General features: G+C 33.7%; 3 protein-coding genes across 3 annotated transcripts; all 3 read left to right on the top strand.

Annotated features, from left to right (window-relative positions):
• Window positions 1–710: 710 nt before the first annotated feature.
• LOC115998196 (purine permease 3-like) lies at window positions 711–2,412 on the top strand. Its single transcript, XM_031237693.1, has 2 exons — window positions 711–1,699; window positions 1,794–2,412. Exons 1-2 carry the CDS (start codon window positions 980–982, stop codon window positions 2,139–2,141), a joined length of 1,068 nt encoding a protein of 355 aa, XP_031093553.1. The 5' UTR covers window positions 711–979; the 3' UTR covers window positions 2,142–2,412.
• A 7,088-nt stretch (window positions 2,413–9,500) lies between these two features.
• Window positions 9,501–11,845, top strand: LOC116033076 (purine permease 3-like). Its single transcript, XM_031275833.1, has 2 exons — window positions 9,501–10,338; window positions 11,347–11,845. The coding sequence occupies exons 1-2, from the start codon at window positions 9,619–9,621 to the stop codon at window positions 11,701–11,703; spliced, it is 1,077 nt and encodes a 358-aa protein (XP_031131693.1). The 5' UTR covers window positions 9,501–9,618; the 3' UTR covers window positions 11,704–11,845.
• A 5,596-nt stretch (window positions 11,846–17,441) lies between these two features.
• Window positions 17,442–19,743, top strand: LOC116017588 (purine permease 3-like). Its single transcript, XM_031258197.1, has 2 exons — window positions 17,442–18,183; window positions 19,181–19,743. The coding sequence occupies exons 1-2, from the start codon at window positions 17,464–17,466 to the stop codon at window positions 19,544–19,546; spliced, it is 1,086 nt and encodes a 361-aa protein (XP_031114057.1). The 5' UTR covers window positions 17,442–17,463; the 3' UTR covers window positions 19,547–19,743.
• Window positions 19,744–21,500: the final 1,757 nt, after the last annotated feature.

Genomic DNA, 21,500 nt, shown 5'->3' on the forward strand with positions numbered 1-21,500 from the left:
TTTAAAAAAAAAAAAAAAGGGAAAAAAAAAAAAAAAAAAAAAAAAAAAAAAAAAAAAAAAAAAGGTATGTAGAAATAAGGAAATTGATGGATCAATGGGATACTAGGGCCTGATTGGTCGGCCCTTAAGTGTTCTACTTGAGGTGTAAAGGCCCATGATAGTTGTGGACTTGTGGTGATCTGCAGGTCCATGGAAGTGGATGGCCTGGTCAAAATTATCGTTAAGATAATATAATTATGGCAACGATCTATTAAAGGAAGGCCATTAATGGCAATTGCACATTTATGCATGGAAGGGCAATTGCCAAAAATTTTGTAGATAAGTGGCACTCGATTGCACCCCTACACGGGAGGGGTGAGTTTGAGTTTCAGTGGAGTCAATATTGCATTGCAATAGAGTCAATAGTATTCAAACAAAAAAAAAAAAAGCATTCCCTAATCTCTAAATATATTGTATCCATTTAATTTTCTATCATCATATTTATATTTTATTTAATAATCAAACGCCGATAAATGTCATCAAATCCCAGGTCAATCACTGTTGGGATTTGGTTCTAACATACTACCAAAAAAAGAGATAATCTCCCCAACTTAGAAAAAAATAAAGTATTTTGGTAAGGCAATAAATCTCACTAATTCTGCCCATCCGCTCCTTGTTTAATAGACGCGAAGGTCAGTCCCCTCGACAGTCCAATTCCAAACATACATTCTCTCCCATCGAAATTACCAGGCGTACGTGCGTCTCGACAAACTCACTAAAAAATCGACAGATTACGCGGCACTGATGAGAAATGATTAGAAGTAGGAATTAGTCGGCCTAAACATCAGGAGTGTTCAGCCGCAAACGTAGTCTCAATTGGAAGTTGTTTTTGTGACTTCATTATCTGTTAGTTGGCCGATTAAATCTTGCGCCATTGTCGTCATTGGTCTCAGAAAACAAATCTATTCTGATCTCATCTGATCTTAGGGATTTGGAAATAATGGAGATAACATCTCAGGCTGACCCTTCCAGGAAGAAGAGACGACTACTGCTAATCTTTAACTGTATTATATTAGGCATAGGCAACTGCGGCGGCCCTTTGATCACGCGCCTCTACTTCCTCGACGGAGGCAAAAGTGTATGGTTCTCCAGTTGGATGGAGACGGGCGGTTGGCCCATGAATTTGATCCCATTGCTTCTCACCTATATCCAGCGACGCAGATCCGAAGGATCAAACGCGAAATTGCTATTCATAACGCCTAGGATATTCATGAAGGCCGCCATTATCGGCGTTCTCACCGGAGTCGACGACTACGTCTACGCGTATGGCCTGTCGAAGCTCCCCGTCTCCACCACCGTTCTCCTCATCGCCACACAGCTAGCCTTCACCGCCGGCTTCGCGCGTCTTCTAGTGAACCAGAAATTCACCGCCGCGTCGGTGAACGCCATCGTGCTGCTCACGATCGGAGCCGGATGCTTGGCCATTGGCGCCAGCGGCGACCGCCCCCCCGGCGAGACCGAAAAGGAGTACATCTTAGGGTTTGTATTGACGCTCACCGCCGCTTGCTTGTACGGCTTCGTTCTGCCATGGATAGAGCTTACGTACAGGACCGCGAAACAGGCGATTACGTATACGCTGGTGTTGGAGATGCAATTGGTCATGTGTTTCTTCTCCACCTCTTTCTGTAGCTTCGGATTGCTCGTAAGCAAGGATTTCAAGGTATTCATTGAATTAAACGTACAATTTATGCACACCAAGTGTTTGGGAAAATTCCTAAAAGACTATTTTTCTCATCATATCCCTTATCATGCAGACGATTCCAGACGAAGCAAAAGCGTTTTCGATGGGAGTGGGTAAGTACATTGCAGTGTGTATTGGGAGTGCGGTTCTTTGGCAGTTGTTTTTCATGGGAGTTGTGGGTGTGAGCTGTTTCGGTTCGTCGTTAATGTCGGGAATCATAATCTCCGCATTAACTCCGGTGACGGAGGTTTTGGGCGTTTTGTTTTACCATGAAAAATTCCGAGGAGAGAAGGCTTTGTCTCTTGTCTTGGCTCTCTGGGGCTTCGTTTCTTACTTCTATGGCGAAATGCAGACTAGTAAGGAGTCCAAGGACCATGAAGAATCTCAAGACCTTAACCCTTCTCAAACTCTTCCTATTTAATTTAATTTTTTTTTTTTTTGGGTAATGCCCAATTACTAGCGTCATCACTTGATTGCACAACAAAAGAGGTAAATTGGAGTCTAATTCATAATGGCTGAGTAAAGAGTCAATAGTGATACCATGGAGGTAGATCTGAACCCATTTACGTATTGAATTGTAAACATTCAATATGTAAATTGTGAATTCAATTGGAGACATTAAGTATATGAATGGTGTATTTTTTATTCGAGTCCATGGAATAATTTTAAGTATATGAATGGTGTATTTTTTATTCGAGTCCATGGAATAATTAATTGCTTTGATTATATACATATATGTGTAATGTGTATATACAAAAATATAACGATTTTAAAAACGGGACAAAAATAAGAAATGAGCATTTGATACTTGCATTTGAGGTCAGAAAAGCAAGTCCCAAATGCGTTTGTTAATTAATTTTTTTTTACAATCGTTGACCACAAACTCAAGTCCAGTCCAACTCTGGTCGCCTTGTCCTGCCACCGGAGAAGGCGACAATTTTTTTTAATAATGAACCACTTGCGTTTCTGAAGTATTTTAGACGTATGTGAGACTTGCGCTTGTAGTCAACAATTGAAAAATAAAAATAAATTAACAAACGCATTTGGGACTTGCGTTTCTGACTTCAAACACAAGTCCCAAATACTCTTTTTCCATTTTTGTCCAACTTTTAAAATCATCATATTTTTATTACTTTTTGAGAAAACTTCCTATTACAATGTTTAACCCCATTATATTATCATTACTTTAAAAAAAATTACAAGAGTAAATGTAATATATTATTTTTAACTGTGGCAAATTATGCTGTGGACCTTAGTCCATCTTGCAAGGTGGACCTGGCTCTATATTCACAAATTTAGAACCCTATGTACACAATTTTAAAACTCTATATTCACAATTTTAGATTTCAATATACAAAATTACATTACTCAATATTTACAATTTGTGAACCTTATATTTACAATTTTGTTATATAGATTCAAAAATTATGTTATACTATTGAACATAGAATTTTCATACTGTTGAACATAGAGTTATAAAATTGTGAACATCGAGTTATGAAATTGTGAACATTGAGCTATGAAATTGTGAATATGAAGTTATGAAATTGTGAATATGAAGTTATGAAATTATGAGCATTGAGTTATGAAATTATGAACATGGAGTTATGAAATTGTGAACATGGACCTGGGTTCACCTTGCAAGGTGGACCCGGATCTATGGCATAATAACTGTTTAACTGTAATGTTGGCCCGAGGAATAAATGGGGCCCATTTTGAAGCATAGATATTTTGAAGCCCAACTAGGCCCATCATCACTGGTATAATGTTTACTACGTGGTCAGTGGTCACTGGAACTTCATATATATGGTATAAATTATTAATGATTAAATTATTTCGGTGTTACTATTATAAGATCAAAGTCAAATTGTAACATGCTTTAGTGGTAGTGGATCAATGCATGTGAAAATGATTTGTCACTAATAACTACTAAAGCATTTTTTTTTTTTTTTTAAATCATGTCCTTTACCAATTTAAAAATTAAGACTAAATACGCACCAGGCCATTCAGCTGCCAGATAGTCCCTTAATTGACTCTATAGTATTTGATTTCTTCAGTTATCAATACTATAATATTTGCGACTCCGGCGTGTAAAAGCAAGTAATTAAATTAGTTACTTTAATATTATACATATCTGTGTAATGTGTACATTATCATTACATTTAACCCCAAAAAAATTAGAAGAGTAAAATTAATATTATTATTATTTTTAATTGTAATGTTGGCGCGATGAATAAATGAGGCCCACTTTGAAGCATAGATTATTTGAAGCCCAACTAGGCCCATCACGGCAAATTATTGGTCCACACAGCTGTGTGGACCATAATAAAATGTACATTTTAATGTACTAAATGTACATTATTTTTGTACTGAATGTACATTATTTTTATATTGAATGTGCATTATTTGATAGTATGGTCCACACAATAATCCGGTCTATGTTCACAATTTTAAAACTCTATATTCACAATTTCATAACTTTATATTTAACAGTAAAACACAGTTTTTGAATCTATATAACAAAATTGTGAATATAGAATTTAAAAATTGTAAATATTGAATAATGTAATTTTGTATATTGAGATCTAAAATTGTGAATATAGAGTTCAAAATTTGTGAAAATAGACCCGGATTCACATTGCAACGTGGACCAGGTCCATAGCATAATTTGCCATATTATTAATGATTAAATTGTTTCCGTGTTACTAGTATAAGATCATAGTCAAATTGTCACATGCTTTAGTGGAGTAATGCACTAATGCATGTGAAAATGATCTGTCACTAATAATTACTAAAGTAATTTTTTTAATCAATCATACACTTTAATTGACTTTTAAAGTATTTGATTTCTTCAGTTATCAATATTATAATGTTTGCGACTCCGCGTGTAAAAGCAAGTAATTAGTTATTAGTCATTAGCATTAGGAAATAAATAATAAACTAAGCAATAAAAAGTCAACAACAAAGAAGAATACATGTAAGCACTAGATTAGCAAAAACAAGATAAAATAAGCACTAGATTAGCAAAAACAAATAAGACTCAGAGAGTATAATTTTATAGATGTAATGACAACTTATAGGATTGGGAAAAGGACACACAAAAGAATAACCACTTACTGAAAGTGTCTTTTGGAAGAAGTAGGCACCATAACTGACAGATATTTTATGATTATCAAATTAACTGTTTGATCCATTTAGAAGGTAAATACACTTGTACATGAAGATAACATATAAAGCATGTTGCAAGTGCAACATCTAGAGATGCAATGTTGGGGTTCCAATTTTCCATCAATTTGACAAAAAATTAAAATTGTTAGGTATAAGAATTAAAGAGATACTATCATTAAGAACAGAGAAGCTGCTAGTCTGGGTACGGTTCCCTACGCTTCCCATAGAATATTTTGAAGATGATTTTTTGTTAAAGATTGGCAAGAATGTAGGACGCCCCATCAAAGTTGACAATATAACTAGTCTAGTCTCTAAAGGTAAGTTTGCTAGAGTCTGTATCGAGGTTGATATGTCCAAGCCCCTGCTTTCGAAATTCACACTAGAACAGAAGGCCTGGCCTATCACCTATGAAGGCATCCACCTGGTATGTTTCAAATGCGGTCTGTATGGGCATAAACACGAAAAGTGTGGTAGGGCTGCATCGAAAGGAGATGGCAATCCTGAGGAGGCTGATCGAGGTCAAGAAGAGGAGGGGCACCCGGAAATGGCACCTCAGATGGCAACACACACTCATCAGCTAAAGGAAAATTATGGGCCTTGGATGCTGGTGCCTCGCAGGGATAGAAGAGGTCAAGGAAGGGGTGGTAATCGACCAATGAACGGTCGCCAACCCACAGGCAGGTTCCCTGTCACTCCAGGCACCACAACTGTGGGTGTGGAAACCCATTCGCGATTTGCTATTCTAGATGGTCTTGATAGGTTTGAACAGGGTCCCCAGAATGAAGAGGAAGGAAGATATATGGAAGACTGTAATATAAGTGGTCCACTTTCACAGATTAGGACCAATTACCGGCAATCTAAAAACATTACAGTCCAGAGAAGCAATGTAGATCTCCAAAGGATAGCATCCTATAATGTCCAACCGTATCAGTACAATCCACCACTTCGCAGAGTGCAGAGAGGCATGGGTGGTAGAGGCAGGAGTTCAAGGCAAGCAGCGGCAGAGTCAGAGCACACGGTAGTCCGTGGCTCCAACAAAGGGAAAAACATCATCACCAATGTGGTCTACCACCAGGGTGACCAGCCGGAAAGTTCATTGGCTCGCCATGATTTTGCACTGCTGGGCGATCCACCAGACTATATATTTATTTCGAACGTAACATACAAAATAAATGCATGTGAGTACTATTAATTTAGTCTATCATTACTCTATTCACAACTCAAACGATTGTGTTCAAGAGAAATTAGATTTTTTTTTTACTTGAATCATTAGTTGTTCAAGAGTAATTTTTGTGAGGTAATTATATTTTTGGTTCTAGATTTATATGTGATGGTCCATTTTTGGTTCCTTTTTTATTAAAACATTCACATTTGATCCTAGTATTATTTTGGCATGATCATTTTTGGTCCCCTATCAACGAAACTTTTTTAACGCCCTTAAATACAAAGGCACTTCGGTCTTCAATTACATATTTTTTCAAAAAAAAAAAAATATATATATATAGCGTGGTCAACTCACTTTATATAAAAACGATCGAAATGCATTTGTATTTAATAAGATGTTAACGATTTTGTTGACGGAGAATAAAAATGGTCATGCCACAATAATACTAGGACCAAATGTGAATGTTTTGATAAAAAAAAATGACTAAAAGTATACTGTCACCTATAAATCCAGGATAATAAATGGAATTACCTCAATTTTTGTCATGCATGTAAATTTGTTTAGAAATATATCAGCAGATTTTTTTCAATAATTGAGCACTAAAAGTTAAATGAGGATTATAAGTCAATGATTAATAAATGATTGTTAACTTGGGAACCATAATTTTGCATGATTAGAATAAGAATAATGTCACTTTCCCTTTTGATGGGGCAATAAAACTCATTTACTTTTTAGAGGAATTATAATCAAAACTTATATATTAGTAAAAATAATATATTGAAATGTAAATATCATAACTTTAATTAGAATATATTCTTAAAATATTTTTTTTTCCATTTCTACATATAATATAAGCCACATGAAAATAGTCCATCTGTCCATATTAATTATCTATTGCACGTCTTCATATATATGTATTCAACTCTACACATATGAAGACGTGCAATAGATAATTATAATCAAAACTTATATTAGTAAAAATAATATATTGAAATGTAAATATCATAACTTTAATAAGAATATATTCTTAAAATATATTTTTTTTCTTCCATTTCTACATATAATATAAGCCACATGCAAGCAGTTCGTCTGCCCATATTAATTATCCAGTTCAACTCTACACATTACTTAAATCGTTCTTGCAATTAAAAAAAAAAACCCTAGAAGGCTCCTCCTTCTCTCTAAACTCTTTGCTTCTTCTTTTCCTTGGTTCGGCAGCCGCCGCCTCCGCATGCTTAGCGGAGGCGGCGTCTTCTCCTCTTCACGATTGTCATTTTCTTTTGCTCTTTTCTCTCTGCCTCTCCTCTCCATTTTCGCCTCCCCCATCGCCGTCCACCACACCTACGATCTTGCACTGTCGCCGTGTTCTTCGGCTATCGCCACCCCTTTTCCTTCCCTTCCGACATTATTCCTCTTCCCCAGCTTCGGATCTGTCAAGAAGTACATCACCATTGAATAAGGAAAAGAAGGTTTTGGGTTTTGCAAAAGGTGAAATAGGAAGGAGTGATTTTTCTTGATTCAAAGCAGTGTTGTTTTTTTATTAGTAAGTTTTGTTGCTATTATATCTTTCGTTTATTTATCGAATTTGTTGCTTCTCGCATCTTTAGCAAGTTTATTCCCTCTCGCTTCTTTTGCGAGTTTATTCCCTCTCGTTTTTTTGGCGAGTTCTTGTTATAAGCGTACGTAGAACGATAATTGGTCATGGCATATGTGAACCACAAACGAATGAAGATTGATACTCGGGTGGTGTCAACGACTTTTGAACTAGAGTATGCCTTCGTTATGTTTGACCAAATTACTATTGACAGTAAAGAAGCTTGGAGTGCTCCTGTCGACTTCAACTTCAAATTTGTGAAACAGTCTGCGATTCAAGTTTTCGATAACATTGTTAGAAAATTTGTTTCTATGTCTGACTGTAAAGAATGTTTGTCCATTCCATTAATCTTTCTTGTAAACATTTCCGCTTATGATTCAATGAATTAGTCTCGAGGAATTATTATCAAAAAAAAAAAAAAATCGTTCTTGCATAGAAATCATCAATCTGAAAGCTAATTAAGGTTTCGAAATTTTTAATAAATCATCATATTATGTTATTAATTAAACAACTAAAAACAACGTGCGCAAAATCGCAAATATTGTTCACCGGCCGATTGACCTAATCTCCATCGTTGACCGGAGCTAATTGTTTGCTTCTGTTCGGTATATGGATTCATACCGACAAAGTAAAATAATATTTTTTTAATAATCAAAGAACTCACAATTACTACTCGAAGGTACACATAATAAATTCAGTTTTTAATGGCTCACAAATTATACAAGTAAATTATATTAAGAATATTCCGTGTAACGAGTTTAATTGATATGAGATGTTTTTTTATATAGTACATAAAAGGTTAATGTATATATAATTGTCGTATAGTACTTACTCAAATTGAATTTCTTATAAATTATTTCATACGAGTTGATTTTTTCTACAATGTCTTTCTTTAATTTTCTTTTAAAAAAATTGAATTTCCAATCATAAGGATCAGAATCGTCATTCTTTAATTTAAAGTTATTGTTGAGAGGTTACGTTAGATGTTGAATTAATGGGACTAGGTAGCACAATATTGTTGACTTCAATTGGCAGGGACAATGTCAATATTCTATCTTAATGTAAGCACAATCGGCAAATTTTACTGTAGACTATGGTCGTCCATGTAGTAGTACTGTAAAGTGTAAACTAACTATAAAGTAAAATAATGTTTTATCATTTTATTTATTCTTTAGTTTTATTTGACAAAATATGTTATTTATACTTCAGTTTTATTTGACAATATAGTTATTATATGAATATTCCCTATTAAAATACATTAGTTAAAATTTAATATAAAATAACGTCATTTTAAATCAAAATCTATCATATAAGATGAACCTTAGTCAATAATATAATTTGTCACTTTTCAATTAACTCATTATTTTCCAATGCAAAAAAAAAAAAAAAAAAATTGTAAGATGAGCTTTTTGTCATCTTCTTCTTCTTTTTGAAATTGAAGATATTTTTTCACCGAGTCCAATAACAACGTAACCCTACCAATAAATTATGAAAAAAATATTTAATAATCCGTAAAAAAAAATATTTATTTATATATCTGTATATGCATGTCCTTTTTATACATTCAAATTAAACGTTATCAACTAATACCTTAAGTACTATAGACCCTGTTATCAACAGTAAATAAATATGAGAAATTTTTTAAATACTACAGACTTAACTATTTTCTCAACCTACTAAAACAATATCGCATACTCAAACCCACGACACTCCCAAGTTCTTGACATAAATATGAGAAATTTAATTACAAACAATGCACAGTATTTTATAGCTTTGATTTACTAAAAAGCTCTTTAATTTATAGAAAAATTCGCAACCCATTGCAATAAATATATATACACACACTGACACACTGTGAGTTCAGACTAGTTCTCACGTTCTCATTTTAATGGGTATTCTCATTTGAATATGTAAATCTATATATATGTGCTGCGAGTTTTGACTTCCAAGTGAGATCAGAAAGCATTGAAAATGGAGGGCCAAACGGGAACAAGAACGAAGAGAATCCTGCTTTTCTTGTCCTGTATAATCTTATCCATCGGAAACTGCGGCGGCCCTTTGCTCATACGCCTCTACTTCCTCCGAGGCGGCAACCGGATATGGTTTTCCAGCTGGCTACAAACCGCCGGCTTCCCGGCCCTTTTCATCCCGCTTCTCGTATCTTATCACCGCCGCCGCCGAGCTTGTAGCGATGAAAGCTCCAAAACCACCAAGTTCTTCCTAATATCACCGTTTTTGTCCATCGCCGCCGCACTCCTCGGCGTTCTCGTCGGCGTGGACAACTATCTCTACTCCTACGGCATGGCGAAGCTTCCCGTGTCGACCTCGTCTATCATCATAGCCACCCAGCTGGCCTTCACGGCCGGATTCGCTTTCCTCCTCGTCAAGCAAAAGTTCACGGCGTTTTCGGTAAACGCCGTGGTATTATTGACAGTCGGGGCGGTGATTTTGGGGATACGAGCCGGAAGTGACCGCCCGGCCGGAGAGTCAAACAAGGCCTATATTTTAGGGTTCGTTTTGACGGTGGGTGCGGCGGCGTTGTACGGCTTGATTCTGCCATTGATAGAGCTGAGTTATTTGAAGGCCAAGCAGACAGTTAGCTTTAGTTTAGTGTTGGAGTTTCAGATGATTATGGGTTTTGTCGGTACTATTTTCGCCACTGTCGGGATGATCATAAACAGGGATTTTGAGGTACGTACGCAAATAACCTTTCATTTTTCTAAATATTATTTTAGGTACGTACAGAAAACAAAGGACACGCACAAAGGTTTCATAACTAACTGGCTCTTAAGGGTCATACAAATAAATCTTTATCCATGAGATTTTTCTGATAAATAACAAATACTTTATTTATGATTAGTATTACATTTGCTAGTATATGTATTACATTTGCATATTGACACGATTTATCTCATGAACAAGGATCCGTGAGACGGTACCACATAAGTGTGACACTTAATTAATTATTTATTTTTTTTGAACAAAGTGACACTTGGTATTTTAGTTACTACAAATTTGACTATGTGACTCCGTTATAGAATGGGAGTTGACCAGTCAAAGTGTTGATAAGCTTATATTTTAAAGAAAATACTACATACTACTTTTAAATTCTACTTTCAAGTTTCAACTTTTACTCCTCTCCCATGATGTTGACATTTTGGTAACTAATCATCAATTATCACATTAGGGAGTAAAGTGAACTAGTAGAAATAAGAAATACAGTACATGTAGTAGAACTCATATTTTAATTCACCTAGAAAGAAGAATTCTAATAGGAAATATTCAATAGGAATAAAAATATAACTCGCACAAGTAGCTCAGTTGGTTCGAAGTGATAAATTATGAGTAATAACATAAGATTGAGCCCTAACAACATCATGTGAGAGCTTCACTCAATATAGTGGACTTCGGGCTTTGATCCTCTTACCTAATGTCTCAAAGTACAACATACAAGTCATCAGGGCATAGTTTAGTTGTCAAACTGTTGACTTTGACTGTAGTAACTCATCGAGCAAAAATGCCAGTTTGAATCCTCAATTTGAGAGAATCACATCCTTAAGACACATCCCGTAATTTATCTCCTCTCACAATTTCCCTAGCCCACAAGTTTAGTAGGTTTAAACCCAAAGTATAGCATATATAGCATATATATATATATACACAGCAGTAATAATATAATATAGGTATTGAATTTGACAGGTAATTCCAAGGGAGGCAAGGGAATTTGAACTGGGAGTAACAAAATACTACGTATTAGCAGTATTCAGTGGGATTATATGGCAATTCTTCTTCGTGGGAGCTCTTGGAGTCATCTCCTACGGTTCATCATTGCTGTCAGGTGTCATAATCACGGTTCTGCTCCCCATAACGGAGATCTTGGCCGTCATCTTCTACCATGAGAAGTTCCAAGCCGAGAAAGGCATCGCCCTCTTCCTCTCCATCTGGGGATTCGTTTCTTATTTTTACGGCGATATTAAGAATACCATCAAAGTTAATGAATCTGCAGAAACAGAGATCACCACTCATCCAACCCTTGCTTCCACGCAGCCAGTATAAAACAACCTAAGCTAACTTCTTATTATACGCCCGTATCAAAATATATATATATGTATGTATGTGCATGCATGTGTGTATTGTTAGTTTTACTTTAAAATTCATTATACACAGTCAACCTGGTCAAGCGAGTAATGTATGAAAATCTAAAAAGTTTTATCCTTAATTTATGCTATGTTTGTAATGTTAATTATTTTGCTCATGTTTGTAATGTTAATTATTTTGTACATCGTGTTTTTTAAGTTATACTATATAATTTTTTCCTACTATTACAAATTCCGTTATCTTTTTCATTATTGTTACTATACACATGCATCCACTATATATTTCCTTATGTTTTCATTATTGTTACCATACATAATTTCCGTTATCTTTTTCATTTTTCATACTTGAAATGTTTGCGACTCTGGCGTGTAAAAGCAAGTAATTAAATTAGTTACCAGTCAAAAGTATTCATATTCATTAATTAGTCAGTTATATCATCAATCGAAAAACCCTAATGCTGCCTCCCTTTTCTCTCTAAAATCAAACGCCTTTCTCTGCTGCTCAACTTCGGCTTCCACCGCAGGCCTCCGGCCGGAGCTCTGATGGAGCTTTGAGCCGGCGGTTTTGGTCACCTTCTATGTTTGCTCTCGCTCTTTTTTCGCCCCGACCACCGTCGCAGCTCCGTCCGCCTCCGACCACCGCCACAGATCTTCTTCTTCCTTTTTCTCTCCCTTTGAATAAAATAATAGTAGGTAGGTATTCGGGTTTGTGTTGGTAGTCTTGAACTCCCAACCCTACTTTGACTTTACCCACTTTTTATTTTCTCTATTTTTGTGTTTTCCTCTCGTTAGTTTCACGAGCTTTTTCCCTCTCGTTACTTTCACGAGCTTTTCATTTTCATTAGCATAAATCGTTTAGTTTGGTTTTGACAAGTGTTGATCTTATCCTGGGCGAACAAAAAAGAATGATGAAGAAGACCCAGATCTTTGATGAAGCTTTAAGCTCCCTGAAGAAATATAGCTTCATAGTTATAAAACAGTCTGCGATTCAAGTTTTCTATAGCATAGTTAGAAAAGTTGTTTCTATGTCTGACTGTAAGGAATGGTTTACCATTTCATTGATCATTGATGTAAACGTTTTATGTTATGAATTAATGGAATAACTACATTTACCTTCAAAAAAAAATTAGTTACCAGTCATTAGAATTAGGAAATAAATAATAAACTAAGCAATAAAAAGTTGACCAACAACAACAAAGAATAATACATACAAACACTAGATTAACAAAAACAATATAAAATAAGAACTAGATTAACAAAAATAATTATTATAAAAAAAAAATAAGACTCTAGTTAGGAGTATAATTTTATAGATGCAATGACAACTTATAGAATTGGAAAAAGGATACACAAAAGAATAACCACTTTCTGAATGTACCCTTTGGGGGAACTACGTCACCGTAGTTGACCAGTTTAAGTCAAAAAGATCTATAGAAACTAGAAAGCTTCTATAAAGAGTAATGAAACTCGATATTTTATAATTATCAAATTAACTGTTCGACCCATTTAGAAGGTAAATATATACTTGTACATGAAGACAACATATAAATTAAAGCATGTTACACGTGCAACATCTAGAGATACAATGTGGGGTTCCAATGTTCCATCAAGTTGACAAAGTATTAAAATTGATAGGTATACGAATTAAGTAGATACTATCATTTATTATTTTTAATGTGTGTACCTAACTGTTCAATCTTGTTAGCTAACAAAATAAAGGCAATCTTATCATATTCAAGATTTAGTTGTCACACATTCACACCGTTATTGGTCAAATTGTACCGCAATATCATTATATATATATATATATAAGTGCCAAGGACATTGTGGTCCAGTGGCATCAAACCCTTCCCTTTATACGGGAGGTGGTGGGTTCGAGCCTCAGTGGAGGCAATATTAATTCTTGTGTTTCAATAGGTTGAGAAAGTAGTTATGAACATATACTGCATTCTAATAGAGTCTAAATCGTACTAAAAGACTCGACTGAAAAAAAAAAAAAAAAAAAAAGAAGGTATGTAGATAAGAAGCAAACTCAGCTCATACATTCATATAATTATATATTTATTTTGAACGTAACATACAAAATAAATGCATGTGAGTACTATTAATTCAGTCCATCATCACTCTATTCACAACTCAAATGATTGTGTTCAAGAGAAATTAGATTTTTTTTTTTACTTGAATCATAAGTTGTTCAAGAGTAATTTTTGTCATATGCATGTAAATTTGTTTAGAAATATATCATCAGATTTATTATTTTTTTTCAATAATTGAGCACTGAAAGTTAAATGAGGATTATAAGTCAATGATTGTACAATTTTGCATGATTAGAATAATAATAATGCCATTTTCCCTTTTGATGGGCCAATAAAACTCATTTGCTTTTTTAAAGGGATTATAATCAAAACTTATATTAGTAAAAATAATATATTGAAATGTAAATATCATAACTTTAATTAGAATATATTCTTAAAATATATATTTTTTCTTCCATTTCTACATATAATATAAGCCACATGCAAGAAGTACGTCCGTCTGCCCATATTAATTATCTATTGCACGTCTTCATATGTATTCAAATTTACTTAAATCGTTCTTGCATAGAAATCATCAATCTGAAAGCTAATTAAGGTTTCGAAATTCTTAATAAATCATCATATTATGTTATTAATTAAACAACTAAAACTATATTATACAGACAACGTGCGCAAATATTGTTCACCGGCCGATTTACATAATCTCCATCTTTGACCGCAGCTAATTGCTTGCTTCTGTTCGGTCTATGGATTCAGGCGCTCTGGTGGGATCTTCACGGACAGAAAAAAATTGCAGTCAGTTTGATCATACCAACAAATGTAAAATACTATTTTTTTTTAATAATCAAAGAAACTCACAATTACTATTCGAACGTACACACATGATAAATTCAATTCTTAATGGCTCACAAATTATACAAGTAAATTATATTAAGAATATTTCGTATAACGAATTTAACCGATATGAGATGTTTTTCTTATATAGTACATAAAAGGTTAACATATAATTGCCGTATAAATTTGAAGATCCAGTACTTACTCAAATTGAATTTCTTAGAAATTATCTCATACTAAACTGGCTTTTTCAACAATGTCTTTCTTTAATTTTTTTTGTCAAAAAGTTAAATTCTCAATTTCAAGCCCAAAGCCTGGTCTTCTTTAATTAAAAGTTATTATTGAGAGGTTACGTTAGATGTTGAATTAATGGGACTAGGTAGCACAATATTGTTGACTTCAATTGGTAGGGACAATGTTCTATCTTAATGTAAGCTGATTCAGCAAATTTTATTGTCGACCATGGTCCATGTATACAGGGTAAATTAACCATAAAGTAAAATAACGTTTTATATATTATTTTGTTTATACTTCAGTTTTATTTAACAATATACGTTATTGTATGAATTTTCATAGTTTCATTTTTCGCACACACTAATTTCATTATAATAACGCTAAACATCATTTTAATTACACTTTATGTTCATTTGACAATCTACGTTATTGCATGAACTCTGTTTTTTAGTTTCATTTTTCATACATACTAAGCTAGTTTTATTATAGTAACACTAAAATATTATTTTAATTCTACTATCGTTTCACTTAATAATATACATATATGTAATGTGATATGTTATTGGTTCATGATAACAACTAAAAATGACATTGTATTGGATCATGGTTCACACAACGTTGTGGATGGTATGATCCACCGTATAACAACCGAAGCTAATTCAACATAGTCCATAATAATAACAAAAAGAAAAAAGTTTTTTTTTTTAATTAAAGAGTGACTAATAAGAAATGATAATTTGTAGAGGTTAATAACATGATCTTTAATTACTTATAATCATTTACTAGTGCGTACGGTGCTGCCTAATTACACAATTTAAAAAAAAAAATTAAAGAAAGACTTTTAATGCATTGAAGAATAACTAGAGGCTTAATTAACTCAAAAAAATTAATATATGTCATGTTAAGGGTTAATGATTTAAGTTATTTTCATTTATTTGTTGCTTAGTTCGTCTTGTATAATAGTTTTTTATTGTTATTTTTATTACTTGCTTTATTTCCCTATACTTGTATAAACAGTTTATAGACTTTGGCTTAATAATATAAATTAAAATTTTCACAATCACAAATTAAATCCAAATTAAAAGCATATCGCCTATCTTTAATAGTTTGGATAGTGCAAATTGTTATCCCAATCATTTGTATTTGCAAGTGAACTATTCTACAATAGTTATATCATGGACAAGGGTCATGTAACAACATGCTTAGATGCATATGCAAACACATCATTATTTTTTCTCCTTATACATTTTTTTTCTCAAGTTCAATTTATTTATGTCTTTTTTTTTTACAAATATAGTTAATGTATAAAAATATATAATTAAAACGCTCTAATTGAGGTCTTTTATCATATAAATATACATTTTTACAATTTTTTTTAAAAAGCAAATCTATAGATACATAAAGTTATTACTTTATAGTAACGTTTATGTATATTAAACATTGTTTTTATGAACATATAAAAAGAACAATATGAACTTACTATAAAGTGATTGAAAATACATATGATGTACATTTAGTTTAGTTTTTATGGTCATAAACATATATATAACAAATATTATGAACATAGTACATGATGAATGTTTTTAAAAGCTTTGTTTTTATGAACTTATAAATGATTATGAACCTACTATAGAATGAATAGAAACACATATAAATATATAATGCACATTTAGTTGAATGTTTATGGATATTGAGGTTTAAACTTATGGACATATAGAACAAATATTATAAATATGGTACATGATGAATGTTATTAAACATGATGTGTCTAACTGTCTATAATATAAAGTTTATATGCATTGAAATTTATTTTTAGCTTAGTGTTTATGAACATTATATTAAGATTTAAGTTTATGAATATATGACAACTATTATTATGAATATAATACTCCGTACATGATGTTATTAAATAAAATACATTAGCTGAGATTTAATATAAAATGTCGTTATTTTGAATCAAAGTCCACCATAAAAGATAAAACCTAGTCTATAATATAATTTGTCACTTTTCTATTAACTCATTATTTTCCAATGCAAAAATAGACTACTCCGTATAATAGATTGCCAGAGTTCTGCCGTCCAACTAATTAATGTGATAGTTATACCGGCCTACATTTTTATTTTAAAGTAATTGTAAGATGAGCTTTTTGTCTCTTTTTTTTTTTTTTTTTTTTTTTTTTTTTTTGGAATTGAAGATATTTTTTCACCGAGTCCAATAACAACGTAACCCTACCAATAAATTATGAAAAAATATTTAATAATCCGTAATAAAAATTTATTTATTTATATATCTGTATATGTCCTTTTTTTATACATTCAAATTAAACGTTATCAACTAATACCTTACTACTTATTTTATAAATATCACTTGTACAAAAGATTTAATAGAATAAATTCAAAGAACAGTAAATAACTATGAGAATTTTTGTGAGTACTATTGACTCTGTTAAATATTTTCTAACTTACTAACCTACTAAAACACAAAGAATCAATATTGCATACTCAAACCCACACAACCCCACAAGTCTTGACATTTACTAATATATATATATATATATATATATATATATATGGTGCGAGTTTTGACTTACGAGTGAGATCTGAAAGCATTGAAAATGGAGGGCGAAACGAGAACAAGAACGAAGAGAATCCTGCTTTTCTTGTCCTGTATAATCTTATCCATCGGAAACTGCGGCGGCCCTTTGCTCATACGCCTCTACTTCCTCCGAGGCGGCAACCGGATATGGTTTTCCAGCTGGCTACAAACCGCCGGCTTCCCGGCCCTTTTCGTCCCGCTTCTCGTATCGTATCACCGGCGCCGGCGAGCTTGTAGCGATGAAAGCTCTAAAACCACCAAGTTATTCCTAATCAATCCGTTTTTGTCCATCGCCGCCGCAGTCCTCGGCGTTCTCGTCGGCGTGGACAACTATCTCTACTCCTACGGCATAGCGAAGCTCCCCGTGTCGACCTCGTCGCTCATCATAGCCACCCAGCTGGCGTTCACGGCCGGATTCGCTTTTCTCCTGGTGAAGCAAAAGTTCACGGCGTTTATCGTAAACGCCGTGGTGTTATTGACAGTGGGGGCAGTGCTGTTGGGGCTCCGAGCCGGAAGTGACCGCCCGGCCGGAGAGTCAAACAAGGCCTATATTTTAGGGTTCGTTTTGACGGTGGGTGCGGCGGCGTTGTACGGGCTGATTCTGCCATTGATAGAGCTGAGTTATTTGAAGGCCAAGCAGGCGGTTAGCTTAAGTTTAGTGTTGGAATTTCAGATGATTATGGGTTTTGTCGGTACTATTTTCGCCACTGTCGGGATGATCATAAACAAGGATTTTGAGGTAGGTACCGAAATAACCTTTCATTTTTTTAAATATTTTTTGAGGTAGGTACCGAAAGCAAAGGACACAAAGGGTAAACCTCGTTCATACCTAACTTGATTAAGGCTCATACTTGTGTGAAATCGTCTCACAGATCTTCGGATCAAATTAATATCATGGTTGCAGTAGGTGCTAGGCACTAGTCGGGTGGTAGACTAGCGCCTAGCGCTTAAGCTATCTAGGAGGCGTCTAGGCGGTACCTAGACGGCGACCTATAAAAATAAAAAATTAATTCATGTTTGTGGATGTATGTCATATATATATATATATATATATATATATATATATATATATATATATATATATATATATATATATCTTACTTCTCTTACTTATATAAATAAATAAATTTAAATATATATAAATATAATAATAAAATTAACAAGGCCGACTCGCTCGAGTTAACTCGGCTAACTCTACTGAGTTGAGCGAGTTAACTTACCAAATTCGGCCCAGTCGGTCACCAACTCGGCCGAGTTAGGCGCTAGGCGGCCTCTTAGGCGTTCGACCACCTAGACAGACGCCTAGGGAGCAATTCGTCTCGATCTAGGAGCGCCTAACGCCTAGGCGGGGATTTTTGCAACAGATAAATATAATATTTAATACTTTTATATCAACATATAAAAGTATTTAATTTTTTCTCAAAAGTTTTACATTTTCTATAATAAGTAACAAATTACACTTTATTCCTAATTAGTATTATATTTACATATTGACATGACTTGTCTTACGAAGAAGGATATGTATTTGTGATACAATCTCGAGCATAAGATTGACCCTTGATATTTTAGTTACTACAAATACTCTGTGAGTCCGTTATAGCATGGGAACGGAGTTGACAAGTCAAAGTGTTTATACAACATATATTTTAAACAAAATATTACTCTCAATTCTACTTTTAACTTTTACTCTTTTCACCAAATTTTGATGTTGATACTATAGGTATTGAATTTGACAGGTAATTCCAAGGGAGGTAAGGGAATTTGAACTGGGAGTAACAAAATACTACGTATTAGCAGTATTCAGTGGGATTGTATGGCAATTCTTCTTCGTGGGAGCTATTGATGTCATCACCTACGGTTCATCATTGCTCTCTGGTGTCATAATCACGGTTCTGCTCCCCATAACGGAGATCTTGGCCGTCATCTTCTACCATGAGAAGTTCGAAGCCGAGAAAGGCATCGCCCTCTTCCTCTCGATCTGGGGATTCGTTTCTTATTTTTACGGCGATATTAAGAATGCCATAAAAGATAATAAATCATCTGCAGAAACAGAGATGACCACTGCTCCAACCGTACCCGTTGCTTCCACGCAGGCAGTATAAAACAACCTAAGCTAGCTTCTTATCATACGCCCGCATGAAAATATATATGTACGTATGTATGTGCGTGGATGTGTGTATTGTTAGTTTTACTTTAAAATTCGTTATACACAGTCAACCTGGTCAAGCGAGTAATGTACGAAAATCTAAAAACTTATATCCTTAATTTATGTTGATGTTTGTAATGTTATTATTGTGTACATCCTGTTTTTAGAGTTATACTATATATATATATAATTTTTTTAATATAAATATTTTTACTGTTATAACTTCCGTTATCTTTTCCATTATTGTTACCATGCACATGCATTCACCATATATTTCCTTATATTGTTTAATGATAATAATATTTGCAGACATTATATATTGTATTAATATAATAAATAAATTTGATTTCATATAGATTTTAATTAGTAAGGATTTGTTAGTTATTTTTAAAAATATAAATATTAGGTATATGTTTTTGTGCATTATACACAGAAAAGACTAGTAACTAAATAAATGTCAACTTATTTATTTGTCAAGATTGTGATCCGACTCATTGGTGAAAATCTGAGTGTAGGCGTGTGGCTATTGTGGCCATCCAATTGCTCCTCTTATATTATTGTATCACTGAGGCATATCTCGCGACTTACTTCCTCTCGCAATCAAGTTTCTCATGGTAGGGACGTGAGGGTGATGGGCCAGCAACCAATAAACGACGAAACCCTCCCTAACATGAAAAATGGATAAAACAGAAAGAAAGAGGCACCCGACAATTACTAGAATAGCCTTAATTGACATATATCCATGCATGCATGCATGCATGATCCGATCCCATTACATGGTCCTCAACTACTCACATGCATTAAAGTAGATCAATGATTCAAAGGCTAAGGTCCTCAAAATTGTATGGTTTTGCTACATCAAGTCATCAAAGTTATTATGATGCAAGCGCGTTATCTAGGCTGTCGCGTAATAAGCATCAGTTGTATCAATATCTGCAAATTACATCATAGATCAGAGTCAACTGTGTATTATGGACCATGCATGATCCAAATTATGTACACACAATTAAAATATTATAACATAATCTATTAATTAAATGTACATAATATGTTAATCGTATGTACATAATTTAAATTAAGTTTCACAATTTTTTGCAAGATATAATGAGTGAGCATTATCATTGAAGTATAAAGGCGTTGTCCAGCCAGATCAACAATTAATATGGAAAGCTTTCTTGGGCTAGACAATTGTGGAGTAGCTAGGGAATTGAAAGCTCAACAATGTTGTTAAATACGTAGGGGACAGCCAACAGGCAGTCGTCATATTATGGGCCAGGGTTCACACGGCAGTACTGCACTATGAGCCATGATTCATGTGTTTGTGTTTTGTATTTTGATTTTTTGTTTCTTGCGTTATGGAATTCTGCATCTTATAAGTATGAATTTTGTATTTGAAACAAATTAGTAATTATGTCTTATGTTTTGAATTTTTGTGTCTTTGTATTATAAAATTTTGTGCCTATGAACACAAATTATGTACTTAAATCATATTTGAAAAATAAGTAAATATATAACATATATATGCATCTTGTGTTATGAAATTCTGTATTGTAATTTACAAGTATGAATTATATATTTTGTCTTTTTTAATTCAGTTGGATCATAATGCCATGTGGACCTTGGTCCATAAACGCGGACAGGTTCTATCTTCAGCTGGATCGAGGATCGGAGCATGAGAAGTAAATGCATATACCAATGGATGGTATGTAGCCATGTAGGTGATGGGCTCCTTAATTAGATGCAAGAACCACCAAAAATGAATTGGAATATTAAAATTCTGGAACTACTCTAAGTTTAATTTATTTAAAATTATATATATATATATATATATATCAAATATGAGTGCATGTTTATTATACCAATAGATTCATTAAAATGGTATCAAGGGTTGAGCGAATCAACGTAGAAAT

The sequence above is a fragment of the Ipomoea triloba genome, chromosome 1 (genome assembly GCF_003576645.1).
Source record: "Ipomoea triloba cultivar NCNSP0323 chromosome 1, ASM357664v1".
In the NCBI taxonomy this organism is placed as follows: Eukaryota; Viridiplantae; Streptophyta; class Magnoliopsida; order Solanales; family Convolvulaceae; genus Ipomoea; species Ipomoea triloba.

Bases quoted from the DNA above. Each gene is read 5' to 3' on its own strand.
- LOC115998196 (XM_031237693.1), top strand. From the start codon at position 980: ATGGAGATAACATCTCAGGCTGACCCTTCCAGGAAGAAGAGACGACTA. The intron at 1,700-1,793 runs GTATTCATTGAA...CTTATCATGCAG, and splicing joins TCGTAAGCAAGGATTTCAAG to ACGATTCCAGACGAAGCAAA.
- LOC116033076 (XM_031275833.1), top strand. From the start codon at position 9,619: ATGGAGGGCCAAACGGGAACAAGAACGAAGAGAATCCTGCTTTTCTTG. The intron at 10,339-11,346 runs GTACGTACGCAA...TGAATTTGACAG, and splicing joins TCATAAACAGGGATTTTGAG to GTAATTCCAAGGGAGGCAAG.
- LOC116017588 (XM_031258197.1), top strand. From the start codon at position 17,464: ATGGAGGGCGAAACGAGAACAAGAACGAAGAGAATCCTGCTTTTCTTG. The intron at 18,184-19,180 runs GTAGGTACCGAA...TGAATTTGACAG, and splicing joins TCATAAACAAGGATTTTGAG to GTAATTCCAAGGGAGGTAAG.